Raw genomic sequence first — 21,554 nt, forward strand, 5'->3', positions numbered from 1 at the left:
TTCAGAATGTAGCATCTTCCCATCCCCAAACATAATGTTTTTCTTATTCACTTGGCATCTATTTCTTTATCAACAATAAATGAACTATTTTTAAGGAAGATGAAAACAGGCATTTAGTCCAACTGTCTAATAGCACACGGCCCCTTTACTGTTTCTGAATGTGCACAGGGGAAAAGGTTACTTAAATGTTTTCGCATTTCCTCCTACCCCTCAGCGCCTGGCTAAAAGCGCCAGCAGGAACTGACATTAGACCATTACATGGCTCAGCAGCTCCTCGCTCACCCGCGTGCGGATCAGTCCTTTCGCTTCAGAGCACTGACTAGTAGCCTGGAAGCAGTAGCAGCTGCTGCAGCCAAGTGGGTTCTTGGCATCGAGTCCGAATTTGCCAGGCTGGCACCTGTCACAGTGGACACCTTCCACATTCACCTGAGGAAAGATGAGAGTCTTCCGAGTCCATAATGGTGAAGTTACGAGAGAAATAAACTTGAGAATGAATAACACTTTAAAAAATTCAACAAAAAAGAACAGAACGCTGAGCATTAGACTCACATATCAGATGGCATATGTAGTTAACCTCATTGTTAGCATTTCATGGGTCTAAAAAGTGCTTCATTTATACATCAGTACATGACTAAGCATCTTGTATGTTGTTTTTTAAATCTAAGCAGTGTATTTCCTACAATTCTACTGTGAGCAATGTGAAAGAGTCATGAGAATTTCAAAAGCAAAGGAAAAACGTTGATTCCTAGACAGTGGTGTGATGCAAAGTTGTAAAACACAAGCAGGATGTAAAAAGGCAGACTTACATAATTATTATCATATAATGTATATACACACAGATTATACGTATTACAGATAATGCATAATTGTAATCATAGGATGTAATAGTGCAGCATTGTACGTTGTATTTTATGCTGGGCCCTGAAAGGCAGAAGCTGCCATTTTCTTAAATTCTCAAGACTATTTTAGCCATCACTCTCTTGATTTCATCCTCCTGTCTCCTCTGTCTCTCTTTTTGTAGATTTTTTCTTGAAAAGATACCTCTTAACTGCATTCATCCTGGGATAGATTTTTCAGAAATATCTCAGAGGGAAAAAAATCCCCCTTATCCTTTTTAATTGGCTGTTTTTCTACATCATTTAACAATATTAATGAGGGCCGAAATTTGCACATAGTCACTGCTTATAATGTCAGTATTTATACGTGATGAAATTTTACTAAACTTCCACAGCAGTAAATATATTTTCCGGTGTACAGTGATTGTGGATTAATTTGAGAAGAAATGTTTTTTTATCAGTCATTATTTAACTGTGATTTTCTCTGATGATATTTAAGAGAACTATCTTTTTTTCCCCTCCCAGATTATTCTTGTTTAAGCAAAGTGAATAAGTAAAGAAAAATTTAACTTTACTGTTGAAAACATATCACTCCTACCAACTAGAAAAAAAAAGTTGGGGTTTAGTCGAAAATTAGTTCTTAAAAAGCAGTGCTTATCTGTATGCCAATGAACGTGTATCAATAAAAACTCTGTGGCAACGAGTTTTTGTGTGTCAGTCTGTTTGTTTAGCTTAACGAAGCAGGAGTAATTTACACTAAATGAAGTTAAAACTGAGCAGTGGAAAGAGAATGGAGGAGGTCTTTCCTTCCTGTATTTTGACAGCACGTACCTTACAAGAGCACTGCCCGGTCTGATCGACGCAGGAGCATTTTTTAGTCTCTGCGTCACAGGTCGCCCCATCGGTCCCGGGCAGGAAGCAGTCACAAGGAGTGCAGTAAGGGAAGTTCCAGTGACCTCGATTGCACTCCGTACATCTCGCGCCAGAGAATTTTGGACGACACTTGCACTGGCCCGTGTTTATATTGCACTGGAAACCCAAGGACCCCACCGTGCTGCAGTTACAAGCCTAGAGAGGAGGTAGAAACAGCAACCAGGACACCATTTCATAGGAAATCTCTTACAATTTTAATTCTAATGTTTCTATGCTTCCATGAAACACAGATTAATCGTGTGGCTATTATATGATTTGTCTTCTTCTTGTTTAGTCACTTGGGAAACATCAGTGAACATAACACTAAAATTGCTTTCTGTATTTACTAAAATATCTGTGTCCAGAAACCATAATGCTTTTGAAGAAGGAAAAAAATGTGTTTTCTTTGCCTTTTTTTGTGGCAAGGAGGAGTTAGGTATGGGTTTTCTTCAAACATTTTTTGTTTCAAAGATTGAACTTGAGGCAAAGTCATTTTACCTTATCCTCTCATTTTTATAGCATTTAAGTTGTACAGAGGCATACCTCATGGTCTAACAGAGGGAGACAAGTAAATACATATATATAATGCAGCAGGATAAGCATAATATGATAGGGGAAGTGCAAAACGTTAGAAGAACATGGAAGGAGCACCAAACCAGATGTGGGGAAGCCAGAGAGGACTTAGAAAAGCGACATCTAGGAGGTTGTTTTTTTTGCATTTTAGTTTTACAGACAAGCCTGATTTGAGGTGCTTTGCTGGTAACCTTTTACATTCTTCTTAGACATATACAGGATTTTCTCTTTATTTATGTAATTCAAAATTTTGTGAGCCAGCTGTGATGGCCTAGCAGTTAAAGTTCAGCGTGCTCCGCTTCGGCGGCCCAGGTTCAGTTCCTGGTCTCGGAACCACACCACCCATCTGTCAGTAGCCATGCTGTGGCAGTGGCTCACATAGAAGAATGAGAAGGACTTACAAGTAGAATATACAACTATGTACTGTGGCTTTGGGGAGACAAAAAAAAAAAAGAGAGGAAGATTTGCAACAGATGTTAGCTCAGGGTGAATCTTTGCCAGCAAAAAAAAAAAAGTGTGCCTCTCAAAAAAAAATTCACTAGAATTTTTTAGGGTTTGAGTCTTTGAAAATTAATTTACTGGGACATGGTGAGTTCTTGCAGTTTTAGAATAAAATTGTTCTTTGATTCAGTGCTATTTCTTCAAATTTGTGTTTGATTTTTACTTCTGTTCTAATTTACCAATTTTTCTCTTCAGGATCACCTATAATTCATAAAGTATATCACTTTTGTCTTTCTGCCAAATCTATAAGATTCTAATGTCTTCCATAGTCATTTTGCTGTTTACCTCTCAAATTTCTTCTCCATTTCATAGCACTCATTTTACGCAGTGAAGATTCTATTTGTATGTATATACCACCAAGGCTTACTTTAATTTCATTATTGCATTTTTTAGCTTCTTTTCAATAATTTCTTTATTTCATCTCACTTATCTTCAATTTCTGCTCATCCTTGTATCTTTGCATCTTGTATTCTTTTAAGGTTTTCTGTTTTTGATTTACAGAGCTCATATCTCTCTGCCATTTAATGAAAATGCCAAGTGGACTTCTCAGATCTCACTTAGGATCTTGGAATAAATCATTTTCAGAGACCAGCTGTGTCAGTGATCAATCTACTGCCTCTGAGCTCTAAATTCACTCTCCTTGCCCTGCTCTGTGATACTGTAGTTAGACTCTGTAGACATTTCTCTGTGGCCAGGCAGCACAATGTTAGGCTTAGTCAACAGAGGGTCCTGGAGAGACTCAATCAGGCCACAGTGGTGGGAAGACACTTCTGTCCTGGGTTCTGGTGTTTATTACTATCATCATTATCATTATTTGATTATTTAGCCTGAAAGCCCAGGGGCCCAGAAAGAATTCCAGCTGTGCCCTCAGACTACTCGCTCCCCCGGGCAGCTTTCTGAGTAGCTTTGGTCTGCACACACTCGACCATGGCAAGCTGCTTGTAAGCAGCTGTAGCACACTCGCATCCTCCAATAATGGCGGGCAGCTTCTACAGACCAGCACTTGCCCCCAAACTCTGGCAAGATTTCTTTTTGTTATTGTTTTTTTTTTTTTTTTTTTTTTTTTTTACCACCAGCAGTCTGTGTGTTCCTGTGGTAGCCATTGCCTCTTCAAAGATGTCGGAACCTCAGCCTTGCTGCGGGTCGGGGGAGAGGGAGTGTCCCCTTCTGGTCCTTAGTTCCTCTACTGTCCACCCTCCCTCAGCCTAGAAGTAGTAGCTGTTCTTTTGTACCTACTACTTCAGGACCCCTTATATCCCTCTTTTATCTTTTTTTTTAGTAAGTAACCACCTTTTACCAGTTAACTATTCTTTATAGTCTACTTTCCCTGTTTAAATAACTGGTGTGGTTTCTGTCTCCCAAGTGGGTCCTGACTTGGTACCCAGGTGGGTACCACCTCTCTCTGTGTCTGAGTTTGCCACTACACAATGTTTGTATTTTGTTTGTGACATGACTCTTTCTGGTGCTGTTCTATTATCCTTCTCAGATCTTCAGCTCCAGAGCAGACTCATGTGCATAGAAATTTGCCAAAGTCCCAGATCCAAGTCTGGTTAGATCTTACTTTATATTTCTCACACTTGCATTGCTCAGATGAATTCTTATATCCACCACTACTGGGGATATTCTTGCTTCTGCTCCTGCCATCAGTTGTGTATTTATAGGACTACTCTTTCTAGGATGGGATGTACAATCACCTGTTTCTCATCTACCATCTCTTTCCTGTCCAAATGTTTGGTGAAATATCTTCCCAGATTCTGATATTAAAGTAATTACCTAGTCTTATTTTTGATGTCTTTATGATTAAGTATTTGTCTATGTATTCATTGCTATCCAGTAAAAAGGGCTGCATAAGAGATGTACTAAAAGTTATTTTAAACCCAAAGATTCAAAATATGATTGTTTATTATATTACAAACATGTACATAGTTTCCAAGGCATAGAATAACCCACTGCAGTCACCCCAAATAATTAGTCCTTAAAGATCATCAGATGTAGAATATTTCAAAATAAGGATGATTGACTTACTCACTTAAATAATTTTTCCTTGACTCAAACAAAATGGGCCATAATCAGAAATAGAAAATTATGATATGTTATGAAAACTATAATCATGTAATAAATTTTAAAAAGTCTTATGGGACATCCTTATCTTTTAACTAAAATATGAAATGTCTGCTACCCAATTTATGGTATAAAACCAAAGCACTAACTCTTAAGGACTAGTTGACAGTGCAAATAGACATTGAGATCTTTCCAAATCAGAAAGTTTATTCAGGAAGTTATAGTGGAAAATAAATAAGATCATTACCCATATGTTTAGTATGGGTATAGCCATAGCACTATAGCCAACATCAAACTTAAATCATAATTAGATATAATGTTCATTAAGCAATAGAGGATTTATGCACTATTCCCCTGCTAGTGCAAGATGGCAGGCTTTGTATTCGATTTCAATGAAAGCTCCAATGGTGTGTGTACTCACACCTCAGCACAGAGAAATTATCCATGACAAAAAGAAAGGGAAGCTATAAATCTCAAATCACTGTTCTTTTAGATTATAGTCATCCAAATGTTTTAAATAGTACAATACATGCTCATAAATATTTGTGAGGGCTCGATGCATTTTTTTGTAATTGTTGATAACGATTAAGTGTCTACCTATTCAGAAATTTAGATTTTTAACAGTGGTTCAAAGTAATCAAAAATTTCAGTCAATATAATGTTTATTCAATGATCAGTAAACATAACGGTATCAAATGTATAAGTACATTTTTTTTTTAGAAACTTGGTTTATATTCCATCTTTATTTATATCCTGAACATTAGGGATCCACTTCAATTTCAGGTGTTTCATTTGAGTTTGGCCACATCATAGAATTTTGTGGATAGAATGGAGCCCTCATAAGTTTCCTTATGGCTTATTCATGAGTCCATGGGATGGGGCAGATGCTTGGATTCGAAGTTGAAAATGCAAAAAGTCAGCCATAGAACCTTATAGCATTGTTCATACTCATCAAAAAACTCTGGCACTCTTGAGAAATTTTTGCTTTGTTTCCCAAAACATGGGTCTATGGATCCTCAAACTTAATAGTGCTGTTGGCAGCAGAAAAATGAGTGCCCTGTCTAGTTTTCATTTTTTCTAATCACGTCTAATTAAAATCAGATATCTGAACTTCCTTGAACAATCACCAATACTCCTGTTTTCCTCTAGATCAGTGTATTTTAGACCATTGTATTCAGATGTTTTGTCGTATATGTAAGATGGTTAGAGTCTACGTGGGTGTTAACTCACTGGAAAAAATAGTTTACATCTCTCCAGGGTACTACCATGGAATCAAACAGGCCACATTCAGTCATCGCGTTCCAATATGCCTCAACCCAATGTGACCAATTGGAATGACTCTCACTAACGTCAAAAATGCCCTCATTTATTGCTCTTGAATTTAGTGGACACAGTTCAGCCCTAATCCTATCCGGCCTCTGTATTGCCTTAGGCACTAAAGAATGGTCCTTCTTTTCAAACAATCTCCTCTTAGTTTTTATAGCACTTACATGTTCTGTCTCCTCTTTTTTAAGCTGTTAAACTACAGCACCAAAAACCAAGAATAAAAAAAAAAATGAAAACCAAGAAAGAACCGCTTTCAGTCGCTGGATAACAGGAAGCACAGGACAGAAGGAAAACAAATGAGGCAGCACATACAGGCAGTTTCTAAGCTGCAACACGGAGAGGGGAACCCAATGAAAGGCCAGCACTACAGCTGAGTTGAGAAACAGAGACTAGAGTTTGGAGAAGCTGAGGCAGTTAGAATGGACGCAAAAGATTTGTCAGACGCTTCACCCAAGAAGATATATGAATGACAAATGAATAAAATTACTCCCAGTATCATCAGGCATTAAAGAAATGCAAAGATATGAACACATACCCAACTGAACGCTTAAAATAAAAAAAACTTAGACTTTCAAGTGTTGGCAAGGGTGTGGAGTGTTCTTGTGAAGAGAAATGAAAACATATATCTCTACATATGTTGTGACTTATACACTAATGTTTATAGCAAAACTATTCATAATAGCCCCAAACTGGAAACTATCCAAATGCCCATCAAATGGTAAATAAGTAAACCAGGCATAGCCTATCATACAATGGAAAATTATTAGACAACTAAAAAGACCAAACTACTGGTACATGCAACAGTATGGATGAATTACAAAAGCATTATACTGCATAAAGGAAGCCAGACCAAAAATAACGCCCCAAAGCAAACAAACAAAAAAACCCAAACACCAACATGGAGTATGACTTTATTTATATGAATTTGTAGAAGTGGCAAAACTATAGTGACAGAAGACAAAACAGTAGCTTCCTGGTGCTGATTGGAGGGTGAGGGGAGGTAGACTGCAAAGGGGCACAGGGGACGGTAGACGACTGTAATCACTGGTCAAAACTCGTCACTTTAAATGGGGGAAGTGTATTTTATTTAGTTAACACCTCATAAAAATCTGACAAAAAACCCGAACTCATAACCTTTCCTTCCTGAACTTGCTTCTCCTCCTATAACCTGCTAGCAGTAAACAATAACCATCATCTACTTTGTTGCAAAGCAAAACCTGGGAGTCATTCTTAAGCCTTCTCTTTCTCACCTCCTAAAACTCTGAGTTGACGAAGCCCTATCAGCATAAGAGTTCTATAAAGTAGCCTGCCCCCTATGTCCTCGTGGAGGCTCATTGACAGGTCCGAGTTTCTGTCATCTCTAACCAATATTTCTGCACCAGCCTTGTAAGTTTCTTTCCATCCAGATGCTGGATAAATTTCTCTAAATACGAGTCGGATTATACCACTCTATGGTCCACCAGTGGAAAAAAATGAGGATTTTTCCAAGCTAAACGTTTTGAACATGACTCTTCAGAATCTTTTCAACAACTTCATGGAAACTGATAACTTGAGGGCAATTCCTATAGCTTTGTGGCAAATTCCTTTCATTAGTTCCTAATTTCCTTGTAATTTGCAGATATATTTCATCGTGTCTAAGTATGAGGTTATAGCTGTTTCTGATTTTATTATAGAATTTTTTTGTTCTTTTTTTCCCCTTTTTGGTAGGTATCATGGATGAAGCCGCATAAATGTGTACTTACTTCATCATCTTTCCCACAAGTAAAATGTAAGTTATGGATCAATATCTGCAATAACTCTATTGTGATAGTTCTAGATTGTTTTGTAATATAATATTGGATTTTGAAATGCCCAACTACAGAGCTTTACCAAAATAAAAATCTTTAAAAAACATTATCAAATGAAATAAAGCGATTCACTCACCTTACAACCAGTGGTGATGCTGTGGCCCCAGGTGTTAGGTGCACATTTAGAACATTTCTCTCCAATGGTGTTGGGAGGGCAAATGCATCGACCAGTCTTTGAATCACAATTATTACCCAGATGCGAACAGTCACAAGCTTCACAGGTGAAAGGGCAAAAAAGAAATAGTAAAAATCTGATATAAAATGTTGAGTTTTACATTGTGACTTATGTTGCTTTATTTTCCATACTATGGTTAAGGATCCTTGAAAATGAAAACTTACCTCATTCATCTTTTATATCAAACTACAGTGTATTTCACAGAGGAGTTGTTCAATAAATTTATGCTGTATTTCATTTAATAATTTCAAAAAGTAAAGCATTTTTAGCTTTTCAACAGTTTTAGGAAAGAAAGAACTGGTGTATCAGTTTCCATGTTAACTATATTAACTTATATGTAGATACTACAAAGGTTAAAATTTTGTTTCTATATTTAACTTCATAACTGATTTTCCTATAATGTGTAGATTAATATTTCCTTCCTGTTCTCTGATTTGCAATAAAAACCAATAAGCTTAATAGGCTTCTTAAATTCTGTATATTATGTATATAGTTATAAATGCATACATCAGGATATTCGAGTTTTGCAAATATTTAAAAATAGTTGAATTACAGAACTGTATATGTAAAAAAGATATTTTTCAGTTTTATTTACCGCTGGCATTATTTCTTTTCAATAGGTTTTTCATTTTCTTAGCTATGATGCAATATATGAACAGTGTAAACATCCCAATACATGGCACTTTCTCGAATAATGCAAAAATGAGATTTGAGATCTTCAGAGGCATCCAAGACAAGGAATGTATGCCACTTATTAGCTATAGTTGACCCAGCTACTGAGTATATTTTACTGTAGAATTTCCTATCAAAGAAAGGAAAGGAAGAGAAGAAAAACCAAATACTCAGATTCAAATAGAAGACTAATGTTATAAGAAACCTTTTAATTGGTTATATGATGGTTAAATCTTTTTAATGGAATACATTTAGGGTATTTGATTAATTTCACTTTTTAAGGGATCATAATTATCATTGCTCACAGCATTCCATACCAGCTGTGAAAAATGTTCAGCATAATACTTGACATAAATACTAAATAAATGTTAACTGTTGTTCCTACTATTTTTATTGCTAATTTTAAGCCAAAGGATTTATTTTATACGTGCCATTCATTAAGAAGAAAAATAGTTTACATTATGTTTAAATTTATGTGCTAAAAAATGTCTTGGGACAGTTGAAATCATTACTTGCAAACAGATATTCTCTAAGTAGTTCTTCAATGGAATCATAACACCGAATAGGAAGAAGCCTTGAGTAATTAGCTAGTTTTCCCCTGCCAAAAGAGAATGTTTACCACTATTGATAACACTAATAAAGAAATAATGATAATAATAATAACGATAAACACATACATAGCACTTATGTGCCAGGCATTACTCTAAATATTTTATAACCATTAACTAATTATTACAAAAGCCCAGTGAAGTACATACTATCATTTTCTTGATTCAATAGATGAATTTTACAGAGCAACAGCGAGAGCAGGTCACTCAGTCAGGGTCACTTACCAAGCCACGAAACAAATCCAAGCTCTTTGGTGAGAGTCATGTTCTTAACCATAATGCTATCCTGCCTGTTTCGTGCTTGTTTTCCATTATGTTTTTCTGGGTTCAAATGCTACTTAGTCTGCATTTCTAAAATATTACCATTTCATAATTTTAAATAGTGTTCTTGTCTTCTTTTATAATTTCTGGTAATGGATATATTTGAATGCATAGTACCACTTCATTAATTCATATTAAGTTAAAATGTTAGAGTTGGACGTAAAGAACAGAGTACAGGGGCTGGCCCGGTGGCATAGTCATTAAGTTTGTGCGCTCCACTTTGGTGGCCCGGGGTTCACAGGTTCGCATCCCAGGTGTGGCCATGCTGTGGCAGGTGTCCCACATATAAAGTAGAGGAAGATGGGCACAGATGTTAGCCCAGGGCCAATCCTCCTCAGCAAAATGAGGAGGATTGGCAAAGGATGTTAGCACAGGACTAATCTTCCTCACCAAAAAAAAAAAAAAAACAGTATATTTTAAAATGCAGCTTTATAATTTTTTAGTAGATATAGATATTGGCTTAGAGATAATATTCAGATTCTTAGAGGATCTACAATTATAACATTCAGAATAACTTATAATGTTTTAATTTATGATAAAAACTGTATATTGAAAGTGGTTGAGAATATTTGAAAGGTATTGGTTTTTAAAATAATTCCAGATATTATTTCTGCCACTTCTCACATAAATTTGCTACAAGGGTCAATAATAATGTCTTAAAATCTTACCATGCATTTATCATGGTGCTGAGAGTATAGGAATATCATCAATGTTGAATCAGTGAGTTTAGTAAGCAAAGGTAATATTCAGCCTGATTGTTGGAATAAGGATCAATTCCAAATTATGGCATATAAGTCAAGGCTAATGTTCAATCTTTACTTTCATCTATAGTGTGCTAATTCCTTTTTTTTTTTTTGAGGAAGATTGGCCCTGCACTAACATCTGTTGCCAATCTTCCTCTTTTTCTTTTTCTCCCCAAAGCCCCAGTACATAGTTGTGTATCATAGTTGTAGAGTTGTAGCTCTTCTATATGGGACGCCGCCTCAGCATGGTTTGCTGAGTGGTGATTAGGTCCGTGCTCAGGATCTGAACTGGGGAACCCTGGGCCGCCGAAGCGGAACGCATGAACTTAACCGCTATGCCACCGGGCTGGCCCCTAATTCCTGTTTATTGATTCATGATTTGTGGGAAGGCTGTCGATGGGCACATGAGAACACTGCTTGAGGGAATCACGGTTAGAACCCCTTGCCTGCACTGTCCTGTGAACTAGCAAATATCTAGAGCCAATCCACTTCTTTCTCAGAACAAGGCACCTGAAAGTAGGTGAAAACATACTTTTTCTACCAGAGAAAGGTATTAACTTTCCTGATCCTTGTACCAATTTTGCAATAGGAAAAGGAGAAGTTGAACTGTATTAGCTTGCGAGTCAAGTTTAAACTAAGATAACACCGGCACCAGGAAAATTGAACATTTGACTTTCAAGCTGCAGTAGCCTTTGAGTGACAGGCAGAGTGGAGTTACAGACAGGAAGGGAAACAGCAGAATGGGATCTGCTGATGGATTTTTATGGAGTACTTGCAAGCACAGGTATTTATAGGGCAGTGTTTCAAATTGAGATGTGTTTCATTTGTTAATTTATTTAAAATAAATAAACATTACTTATTAGGTTAAATATTTTGTATCACATATTTGTTGTCAAGGTGCATTTCCTTTAATCTCTGGGAACCCTCAAGAACTGTTACGGATGCCTAAACACCGAAACCAGAGAATGAATGCATAGGGTCAGTCTTATTTACAGACCTGTGCATCCTCCTTCTTGGAAGTTGAAATAGCCATGGGCACAGCGGTCACATTTCTTTCCCATTACTCCAGGCTGGCACCAACACTGACCACTCTCTTCACAGTCGAATGATTTAGACCCAAAGGAATTGCAGTTGCAGGGGACACACCCCCTTCCTGATTGTACCCCGAAGGTTTTGGGCTGGCATAAAATAGGAAAGAGAACAATTAAATTTAAATCAACGAATTCTTTATGAAATAAGATGCACAGTACCAAAAGATCAGGCGGGAAAGGAGGAGCCTGTGGGTTGTCAAGGTTCTTCACTGATGTGATGACAATTGGGTTGTCATTTAATCTAATGGACCTTTTCTATGATATCCAAAGTGAAAAGTTCAACTACTTTGAAATTTCATCAAGATTAATGGCAGAATTAGGGCACTACCACTCAGTCTGTTATATTTTCAACAGCTTTTGTCTATACTCCCCAAGATTTTAAGGGCAATGTGGAAATAAGCTATGGGTGGCATTTCTATTTTAATTGAAATTTTTTCTTGCTTCATTCCTAATAATCTGAATTGATTATTTCCAGATCTTATTAAGTTCTTCTACTTGGTAAAAATGCTTTCAATATTATTGACCAGCAGGCTAATGTTCAAATAAATCTTATTTCCTCTAATATTTGAGCTAATTGTTGTCATATATCCATAAATACTTCTAATCATCACCACAGGGCTCAAACTTACAGGTTATGCCTACACTGACAAAATAATGGGTTTGACAAACATCTAGGTTCTTGGGTTTCATCCTAACAATGGAAATTGATCTGTGAGAATACATATCAAAGGACCAGTTTAGGTAAATGAAAGGAAACTTATTCTCTGATGAGTTATTCATAAGCATATTGCTTATCTATTTATAACAAATAAACTTCTATGGTCAAGCATTACTAGCTTTCGCTGACTTTCTTGAAATACATGTTATCAGACCTAGAGAGATTACGTTAGAAATACTGATGGATTAAAGAGCACTCCTACTAGAAAAATGAAAAGCACATATCTTATTTAAAGTACGTCAGGGTTGTCTTTTTAAATAGAAGTATGTCACATTGTTATGATACTTTAATCTGGAAAATTAGTCTCAATAATTACTTCTATGTAAAAATAATTCCCATTTTGGAAAATTAGACTTAATAATTACTTCTTGGTAAAAATAAATCTTGCTACTTAATGTGAGCTACTCAAAGAGAAATGAATGTCTCATTATATATTTTGGCCATTATTGTTAACAAGTATTAAAAATAAGTTCTAGAAAACAAAATCACACACTGAAAATTAGTCTTTTGAAATGACTGTGGCTAAGAATAGTTTTGTTTTTTAAATGTAAAATGGGTTGACTGAGTTTGATAATCATTTTAATCTTTGTATTTACTGTTGACTTTTTTTTTATTTCTAGATCAAATTCAGATTTCACTATATAATTAAAGAAGAAAGTATGTTATCAGTTTGAACAAGTGACCTAGATACATGATTTTGAAATTAAAGTCACTATACAAGGAAAAATTGAAACATAATATTTTTATTCATAAAAAGCAATTCAGTGTAAAATTCTAGATACCTGGCCTAGGGAAATAATCAGAAATTGGGAAAATGGTTAAAGTAGGAGCATGCTCATTACAATATTATTCATCACAGTGAGTAATTGGAGAGGCACTTAAATGTTCAGTGTTAGAGGAAAAGTTGAATAAATCAAATTATGACTCATTCATGCTATGAAACGATATGCAATCATTAAAATCCTGTTTTGAAGCAGTTTTAATGATATGAATATGCTTAGGATATAGCATTAAGTAAAATTCCAAAAAGCAGAATACAAAATTATATATACACTGTGATTCTAATTACATACCTATAAGGCACACATACCACTCAGACACACACAAATAGAAACATATATACATAGAAAAAAGGCTAGACCTATATTTTACTATACTAAAATAGGATTTTAAAAAAATTCTGAATCATAGAAGTAGTACTTTGCATTGTCTTTATTTCCTAAATTTTCTTGACTTAGAAACCTAAATTGTCGGGGCCGGCCTGGTGGCTTAGCGGTTAAGTGCACGCGCTCCGCTGCTGGCGGCCCGGGTTCGGATTCCGGGCGTGCACCGACGCACCGCTTCTCCGGCCATGCTGAGGCCGCGTCCCACATACAGCAACTAGAGGGATGTGCAGCTATGACATACAAGTATCTGCTGGGGCTTTGGGGGAAAAAAATAAATAAATAAAATCTTTAAAAAAAAAAAAAAAAAAAGAAACCTAAATTGTAGAAATAGTACTTTACATTTTTCTTTAGCTCCTAAATTTTTCTTCAGTTACCATATATATATCTTTAATGAATAAGTCAATAAAATATTAAATAAAATTCCAAATAATTAGTTTTTTAAAAATTCCAAAGTTGATTATGTAAAGAAACATATAAAAAGATAGGTCTTTACCATACTTTTGAAGTATTTAAATAATGTAGTTTTAAAGACTAAGTTATACCAAAACAAATACCACCAAATTTCAGTAATAAAATTTTAATAATTTTGGTATCAAAAAGTTATTTCAGAGCCTAGGGAAAACCCCTGTGGTAAACCAATTTAAGGCGCAAACATCCCTATGCAGTGATCGAGACGAAGGAGGTGAAACAGACGTGGGAGGGAGCGCCTTTCAGTCTCAGCAGGACGGTTGAAGAGCTCCCACAAATTATTCTCATTTGGGGTAATGACTAGCAGTCACATATTGTGCTTGCTATGTGCCAAGCACTGTTCAAAGCCCTTTACAAACACGAATTCACTTAATCCTCAAGACAATCCTGGGAGATAGCTATTGGCGTCACCTTTTTACAGAGGGGTGAAACTGAGGCACAGAAAGGTCAAGTACTTTGCCTAAGGTCACCAGCTAGCCAACTGTGGGGTCAGGACTCCAAACTCGCCAGCCTGGCTTCAGAGTCCGTGCTCTTCACTCTCACGCGTACTGCCTGGGAGGAAAAAAGATCTCAGGACAAAACACCACTGTGTACAGCAGTGCTGTAGGATACGTAGGAAAAGAGAATGAATGAGGGCTGAGTTTTTGCTAAATTTATATTTTGGAGATGTTTTCATCGTTACTGTCCTTTTCTTTTAAATGTATGCATTTATTTTCAGAAACATAATCTCTTTTAAAGATTTCTTCATTTAATAACAATAGTAATAATACCTAACATTTACTAGGAACTCTCCAGATGCGTGTCTCCAGATGTGCTGTTCTTTATTTATTTTTTTTGTGAGGAAGATCAGCCCTGAGCTAACATCTATTGCCAATCCTCCTCCTTTTTTCCCTTTTTCTCCCCAAAGCCCCAGTGGATAGTTGTAAGTCATAGTTGCACATCCTTCTAGTTGCTGTATGTGGGACGCCGCCTCAGCATGGCCGGACAAGCAGTGCGTTGGTGCGCGCCCAGGATCAGAAACCTGGGCCACCAGTAGCGGAGCGCGCGCACTTAACCACTAAGCCACAGGGCCAGCCCCTCCAGATGCGCTGTTCTAACAACTACCCCTGGAAACAGCCATGGAGCTTACTGGACAGATCTCCCTGCAAGAGAACCTGCAGTGGGCGCGTTGCTGATTGACTAGCTCTAGGTTCCACACTTCATTATTTTGGATCCGCTGGAGGAGCTCACATCAGGTAGTGCTTCTTCCAATCAATGACTGATTACTATAAAGTATGAGAAATTTTCTGCCCAAACCAGGATTCCTCTAATGGGCAAATTTTGCTTGGGTACTTCCCATCAGCCTGGCCAAGAATTTTGGATTTTGACAGAATGCGCCAAATGAGGCAATCTTTCCTTCCCTCTCTGCTTTCACATAGACTGCATTGCAGCAGAAGGCTCCCTGCATACTATGCTCTCTCCCCCTTCGTCTTTCACAGGTGTTTCCCCCAGTAAATCTCTGGGCATTTGCTCCTTGGAGGATCCAAGTCAACATAAACCCCATGAAGTGGGTCCCACTACAGATGAGGAAGCTGAATTACAGAAGATTTAAGGGGCTGTTTTACAGTTAGGAAGCGGTGAGGCTGAGATTTGACCCCAGGCAGTTTGATAACAGAACTAGTTCTCTTAAAATGTCAATACAGAGCCAAGAAATAAAACCACGAATTTCTTCTTCTTCTTTCCTTTTTACTTTCACCTTCTTCTATCCCCTGCCTTCAACTCGCCCACAGGCTCTGATTCTGTGCTGGCAAGTCTTCTCTCCTGTTACTCTGCAGTTTGGCCATGGACCTATTCTTCCCTCCTCCCTTCCTCTTCCCAGCAGTTGTTTTGTTCTGCCTTGTGAGAAGGGGGCCACATTTTTGTGTTCTTTTCTTTGTGTGTGTTGTACACATATAGTGTGCAAAAATGTGTTTCTTTTGTTTGTGGTATACATGAGCAAAATTTTGACGTGGAAATGTAACAGAATTAATAATTATGATGAAATGTCAGCCAAATGGCAGATCAATGACCTGAATTTTCTTGGGTAAGTCACTTTCTTTGCCAAATTTCCCTTCATTTGTTCATTCATAGAAGTGAGTTTGTTCCCAATGATGCCTGAGGTCCCTTCCACTTCTGTTATAGTTTCCTACAAACACATTTTTTTTTGTTTTCTACATCTCCATGGTTAATTGAAACTTTTGTGAGCCTGTGAATTTGAATATACTTTTAAAAACACATGGCTAGCTATTTTTAAAAGGCAAGACTTCAATCAGGAATTATCTAGCTTTTGCATTTGCAATTTGCACACTTAGCAACTGTTATTTGGTAAAATGTCAACAGAGAAGGTCAGCCACAGCACACAGAACACACACACTGAGGCCCGAGCCATGCAGCACCGCTGGGATTACCGGAGCCGCGGGCCGATGGGCTCCCCGAGGGCACCCGCTGGAGTGGCTGGACCCCCAGCTCTGGGGAGCCCCCAGCACCCGCTGCGCTCTCTGGGACTGCTCCTGCTGCCGGTGCACCTGCCTGCCCAGGTTGCACTGCTTCCCTAGGAAGCCTGGTTTACAGACACATCTTCCGGTTACATCACACTGCAGGGTCACAGAGCCAACGGGGCTGCAGTCACACGACACACAGAGTCGCTTCTCTGGGTCCCACCACATACCGGGCTTTACAAGCCAACAGAAAAATAAAACAAAAAAAGAGCATACGATATTATTCAGGAGATAGAAGCAGATGATATTTTCAAACTTCCTACAGAAAGGCCAGTTTGACATCTGAGAAATGCTTGTTTCTGCTTAACAGTCTTGATCACCAAAATTACGGATTTATGTGAGAGAGGTAATGCGAACCCACCCGCTCTCGTGGAGGAACCTCACGGTGCTCGCCACACTGAAGGCAGGGCAACGCGTTCAGGAATGGAGACCAAAATATTTTGATTTTTGTGTCATTTCAGCAAAATAATGTATCTAGAAAATACCTTGAGTAGCTTCTCTACTAAAAACTTTCGTTAAGTAGAGATCTCACTGGAACTAACTTCTAAATGATGGAACTAGAACAAAGTGTTCACTAAAAGCAAAAGGTGTGACATATTTTATTCGGCCAAAAACATAAAAGCAAGGCAAAGAGTGTTTTACTATTCATAGACTGAGATAAAATTTGTATGTTGTTTCAGAAACACCTGAATTACAGTAAATATTACACAAAGTCACTGCCAAGGAAATACGAGTTGAAGGTCAGATGCTAGTATATGGCGAATTTGGTTCTATTTTGAAAAAACGTTTCAATTATCACAGTAATTTGACATGTAGAATTAGATCATCTTGAAGCCTTCTTTCAATATCCTAAGGCGTATGTCATTGAAAGCTAATGAAAATTGTCCAGGAGGAAGTCACGCACCAGTCGGCTCCTACTCCTTACCTTACATTCATCGCACCGCCGCCCCTGCACGTTGGGTTTGCACTCACACTGTCCTGTCCTAGCGTGGCAAATCTCCGAGAAGGAGCCGTTGACATTACAGCGACAAGCTGCAAAGAGAAGAGAGATCTGTGGTTGGGAAAAAGTTTCTAATAGTTTTAATAGTCTTGTTAAATAAGAGCATCCCCCAGATGGTAACAGTGGCGAATAGAATGTTTTCTGATTTGCTAGGTGTTCTGTTAGGCATTACATCATTTGATCCTTACAACAACTCTACAGGCTGTAGAGATGATTCATGTAAAGGTTAGCACAGTGCCTGGCACATCATGGGCTATTAAAATATTAATGTCATCAGTATTATTCCAATTTTGAAAATGAAGACGCTGAAATTCAAAGAAGCCATAACTCATACAAGGCCACGTGATATAGGTGAGATAGCCGAGTCTAGAACCTCAGTGACCTGACTCCAGGTAAAATGTTCTTTTCATCACTCCTCCAGCTGTTTCATTTCTTCATAGATACATTGGGGTAATGTTAAAAACAGTATACTTTTATGAAATAACATATTATACTATTATATTATACTAATAGTTTACTATTATATAATAATATATATTATTATATATTGTTATATAATATAGTATACTAATAATATACTATACTATTATAAAAAATAGTATACTCATTATAAGTAATGCATACTGACTCTAGATCTAAAATAATCTTGAGAAATTATCAAAATTAATAGCACCCATGGCATAATATTAATGCTATTAATCAATGTTAATTAATTTTTTTCTATTTAATGATTATTTATTATGTGCCAGTTTTTGTGTTCAGCTCAAAAAATGAGCTTGAGGTGAAATATAAATATATTTATTTATATATTGTTGTATATACATACACATATGTGTGTGTATATATATATGTGTGTGTGTATATATATATTTAAGATTAGAAAAGTATATAAGGCATAAGAACTAAGAAGACATTTTTCCAGAGAGAACATCAAAATGGCCAACAGGTACATGAAAAGATGCTCAACATCACTTATCATCATGGAAATGCAAATCAAAACCACAAGGAGATAGCACCTGACACCCATTAGAGTGGCCATCATCAAAAAGACAAGAGATAACAAATGCTGTGGCGAAATGGACAAATGCATGAGGAGAAAAGGGAACCTTTGTGCACTGTTGGTGGGAAAGTAAACTGGTCCAACCACTATGAAAAACAATATGGAGATTCTTCAAAAAAATAAAAACACATCTACCAGACAATCTAGCAATTCCTCTACTGGGTATATATCCACAGGAAATGAAAACAGTATTTTGAAGAGACATATGCCCTTCCATGTTCATTGCAGCGTTATTCACAATAGTCAAGACATGGAAATAACCTAAATGTCCATCAGTGGATGAATGGATTAAAAAAGTGGTATATGTACACAATGGAATATTATTCAGCTATGAGAAAGGAGGATATCGTGCCATTTGCGACAACATGGATGGACCTTGAGCACATTATGCTAAGACAGACAGAGAAAGACAAGTACTGAATGATATCACTTATATGTGGAATCTAAAAAAGTCAAACTCAAAAAAAAACAGGAAGCAAAATGGTGGTTGCCAGGGAATGGGTGGGGGGGATAAGACTGATGCTGTTTAAGGGTACAAACTTGCATAGAGTAGTAAGTAAGCTTTAGAGATCTAATGCACAGTATAATGAATATAGACAACAATATTGTACCATAATTATATAATGGGATAAACATCACTACAACAGCAATCTTATTACAATATATAAATGTATCAAAGTAACACACTGTACCCCTTAAATTTGCATAATGTTATATGTAAAATATATTCAATAAAAAAGAAAACTATATGAGATAAAAACATCACTTCCAGTGTATTATGAATATAGCACTATAATTTTTAAAAATCACTTTGGTTTTACAACTTATATACTATCTCCAAAGATAGAAAATATATTTGGTTTAAGTAATCTTTTGCCACTTTTGTGTTATGAAGTTGTCTGGTGTTATTCTGAAACATATAATAAATCAGTCTAAAAATTAAGTGGCCTTTTCACAAAGAGAACAGTAATCAATGGCTCACACTGAACTCTACAAGTGTATTTTTAATGGTACATATAACTGCATTGATACCAGAATAAAAATGTGAGGGGGCGATGACATGGGAATTTAGACGATACATAGACGGTTTTGGTAAATTCTGTACAATATCTCATGTCTCTGGATGTTTGATTTGAGCACAACTTATAAATACATTATAAATAGCTCCTCCATCAGCTATGCTACCTTTCTGTTCACCTGGCTCGAGGTTCTACTTGGTTCCACTGCTTTTCTAAAAACTGCTTGATTTTTCTTCCAGCTGTTTGGCCTTCAGTGTCTGCTAACTTGATACTTCTTGGGGGGCCATTGAGGAGTAGCCCGTTGTTTCCCTGAGAGCAAAAGCCTAAGGATGGTCTACAGCTTAGGTGTGAGAAAAGGCTGAAAAAAATATTTTCTTTAAATATTCATCTCATTTGGACACTAGAATTGTAGTATATACTTATAATATCTTTATGTGAGTTTCTTATGTATATTATACATCAATTTTTAAAATCTCAAGTAATTTGGGATTTAGAAGCTATTTTTTTCTTAGAGTGGGGAATACAAGATTAAATTTACCATAATTAATGTCATCTTAAAAATAACGTAAGCAATATAGAATGTTTTTTTTTTTTTCATGAGGAAGACCAGCTCTGAGCTAACATCCAATGCCAATCCTCCTCTTTTTTTGCTGAAGAAGACTGGCCCTGGGCTAACATCCATGTCCATCTTCCTCTACTTTATATGGGACGCCGCCACAGCATGGCTTAACAAGCGGTGTGTAGGTGTGCGCCCGGGATCCGAACTGGCGAACTGGGGGCCGCTGCAGCAGAGCGCGCACACTTAACCGCTTGCACCACTGGGCTGGCCCCACAACATAGAATTTTTAAGTGGCATTTTTCAACGAAATGTATGACACAAACAATATAGACCAATTTAAAAAGCAACATATATTTATTTATAATGGTGTACTTTTCATGAACAAATCTAGAGGCAACTAAAATAGTGGTTTATCATGAGTGTTCTTTTCTTGAAGGTTTACCACCTACGCATAGAAGAGCTATTGTATCTATGAAAACATTATAAAAATAGATAATAAATGAGTTTCTTATATTTTTATATGCCAAAGAGTATTGAAAACTGTAATCATGTCTATACCCCATGGCAAGTGGTATAAAAAGTAGTGATGGTTCAAAAATGTATTGATACCATATTCTTCTACATGTTCTTAAGACTTCATGCCATGGATCCTCAATTTACCACAATAAAATAAGTGGAACAATCTCCTCAACTTTATGGAGGGGGTTTTTGGAAGACAGAAAAGAGGTCATCAAATGATTAACACAGCCCTAGAATTAGGGGACCATGGATACTCAGGAGCGGAGCTTGACTACCAAAGGAGCTGCCACGTGTGAGCATCCCAGACCCCAGGCAGCTCACTGGATACCCTCTATGTGCTAGACCCTTAATCCCCACAGAAAATTATGACCCTTTATGTAGATGAGGAAACTGAGTGTCAATGATGTCAAATGTTTTGCCCGGGGTCGCATAGCTAGAAAGGGTAGATCTTAGATGGCATCTTTGAATGGGAGAATTTCTTAAGCTCCTTACAATTTTACACAGATACCATAAACCCACAGTACGTAAAGGCACTTCTGAACCTGTTGGACATTTTGCTTTAAAAAAACTACCCATTTACAGGTGATATTAATAGATGCTGATTGTTCCAGAGAGTGATTTGTTTTTGATTTCACAACTTGTCATTTTTAAATGACAAAAAGCTGGCAGTCATCTTCCAAACGTATGAGGAGAAAGACCCATTTCTTATTGAAATGGGGTGCTCTACCAGGTCTGTGGTGTTTACAGCAGAGAAAACAACAGACTCTACATTTCCAGCAATTTCTACGATTTGGCGGGTCCTGGAACTCAACTGAATGATTAGAAGAGTCCCTTCTTACCTAATGAAGTCGGCAGACGTGAAC

At 37.0% G+C, this 21,554-nt stretch overlaps 1 protein-coding gene across 1 annotated transcript in view; it reads right to left on the reverse strand.

Moving 5' to 3' along the window:
- LAMA2 (laminin subunit alpha 2) overlaps positions 1-21,554 on the reverse strand; it is a 572,820-nt gene that overhangs the window by 186,574 nt on the left and 364,692 nt on the right. The window contains exons 20-24 of the mRNA XM_058566315.1: positions 17,460-17,566; positions 11,573-11,753; positions 8,133-8,269; positions 1,668-1,904; positions 283-426 (exon numbers count right to left, since the gene is read on the reverse strand). Of these exons, the coding sequence (XP_058422298.1) occupies positions 283-426; positions 1,668-1,904; positions 8,133-8,269; positions 11,573-11,753; positions 17,460-17,566 (806 nt within the window). The remainder of the gene's footprint in view (positions 1-282; positions 427-1,667; positions 1,905-8,132; positions 8,270-11,572; positions 11,754-17,459; positions 17,567-21,554) is intronic.

Source organism: Diceros bicornis, chromosome 23 (assembly GCF_020826845.1).
Source record: "Diceros bicornis minor isolate mBicDic1 chromosome 23, mDicBic1.mat.cur, whole genome shotgun sequence".
Taxonomy (NCBI): Eukaryota; Metazoa; Chordata; class Mammalia; order Perissodactyla; family Rhinocerotidae; genus Diceros; species Diceros bicornis.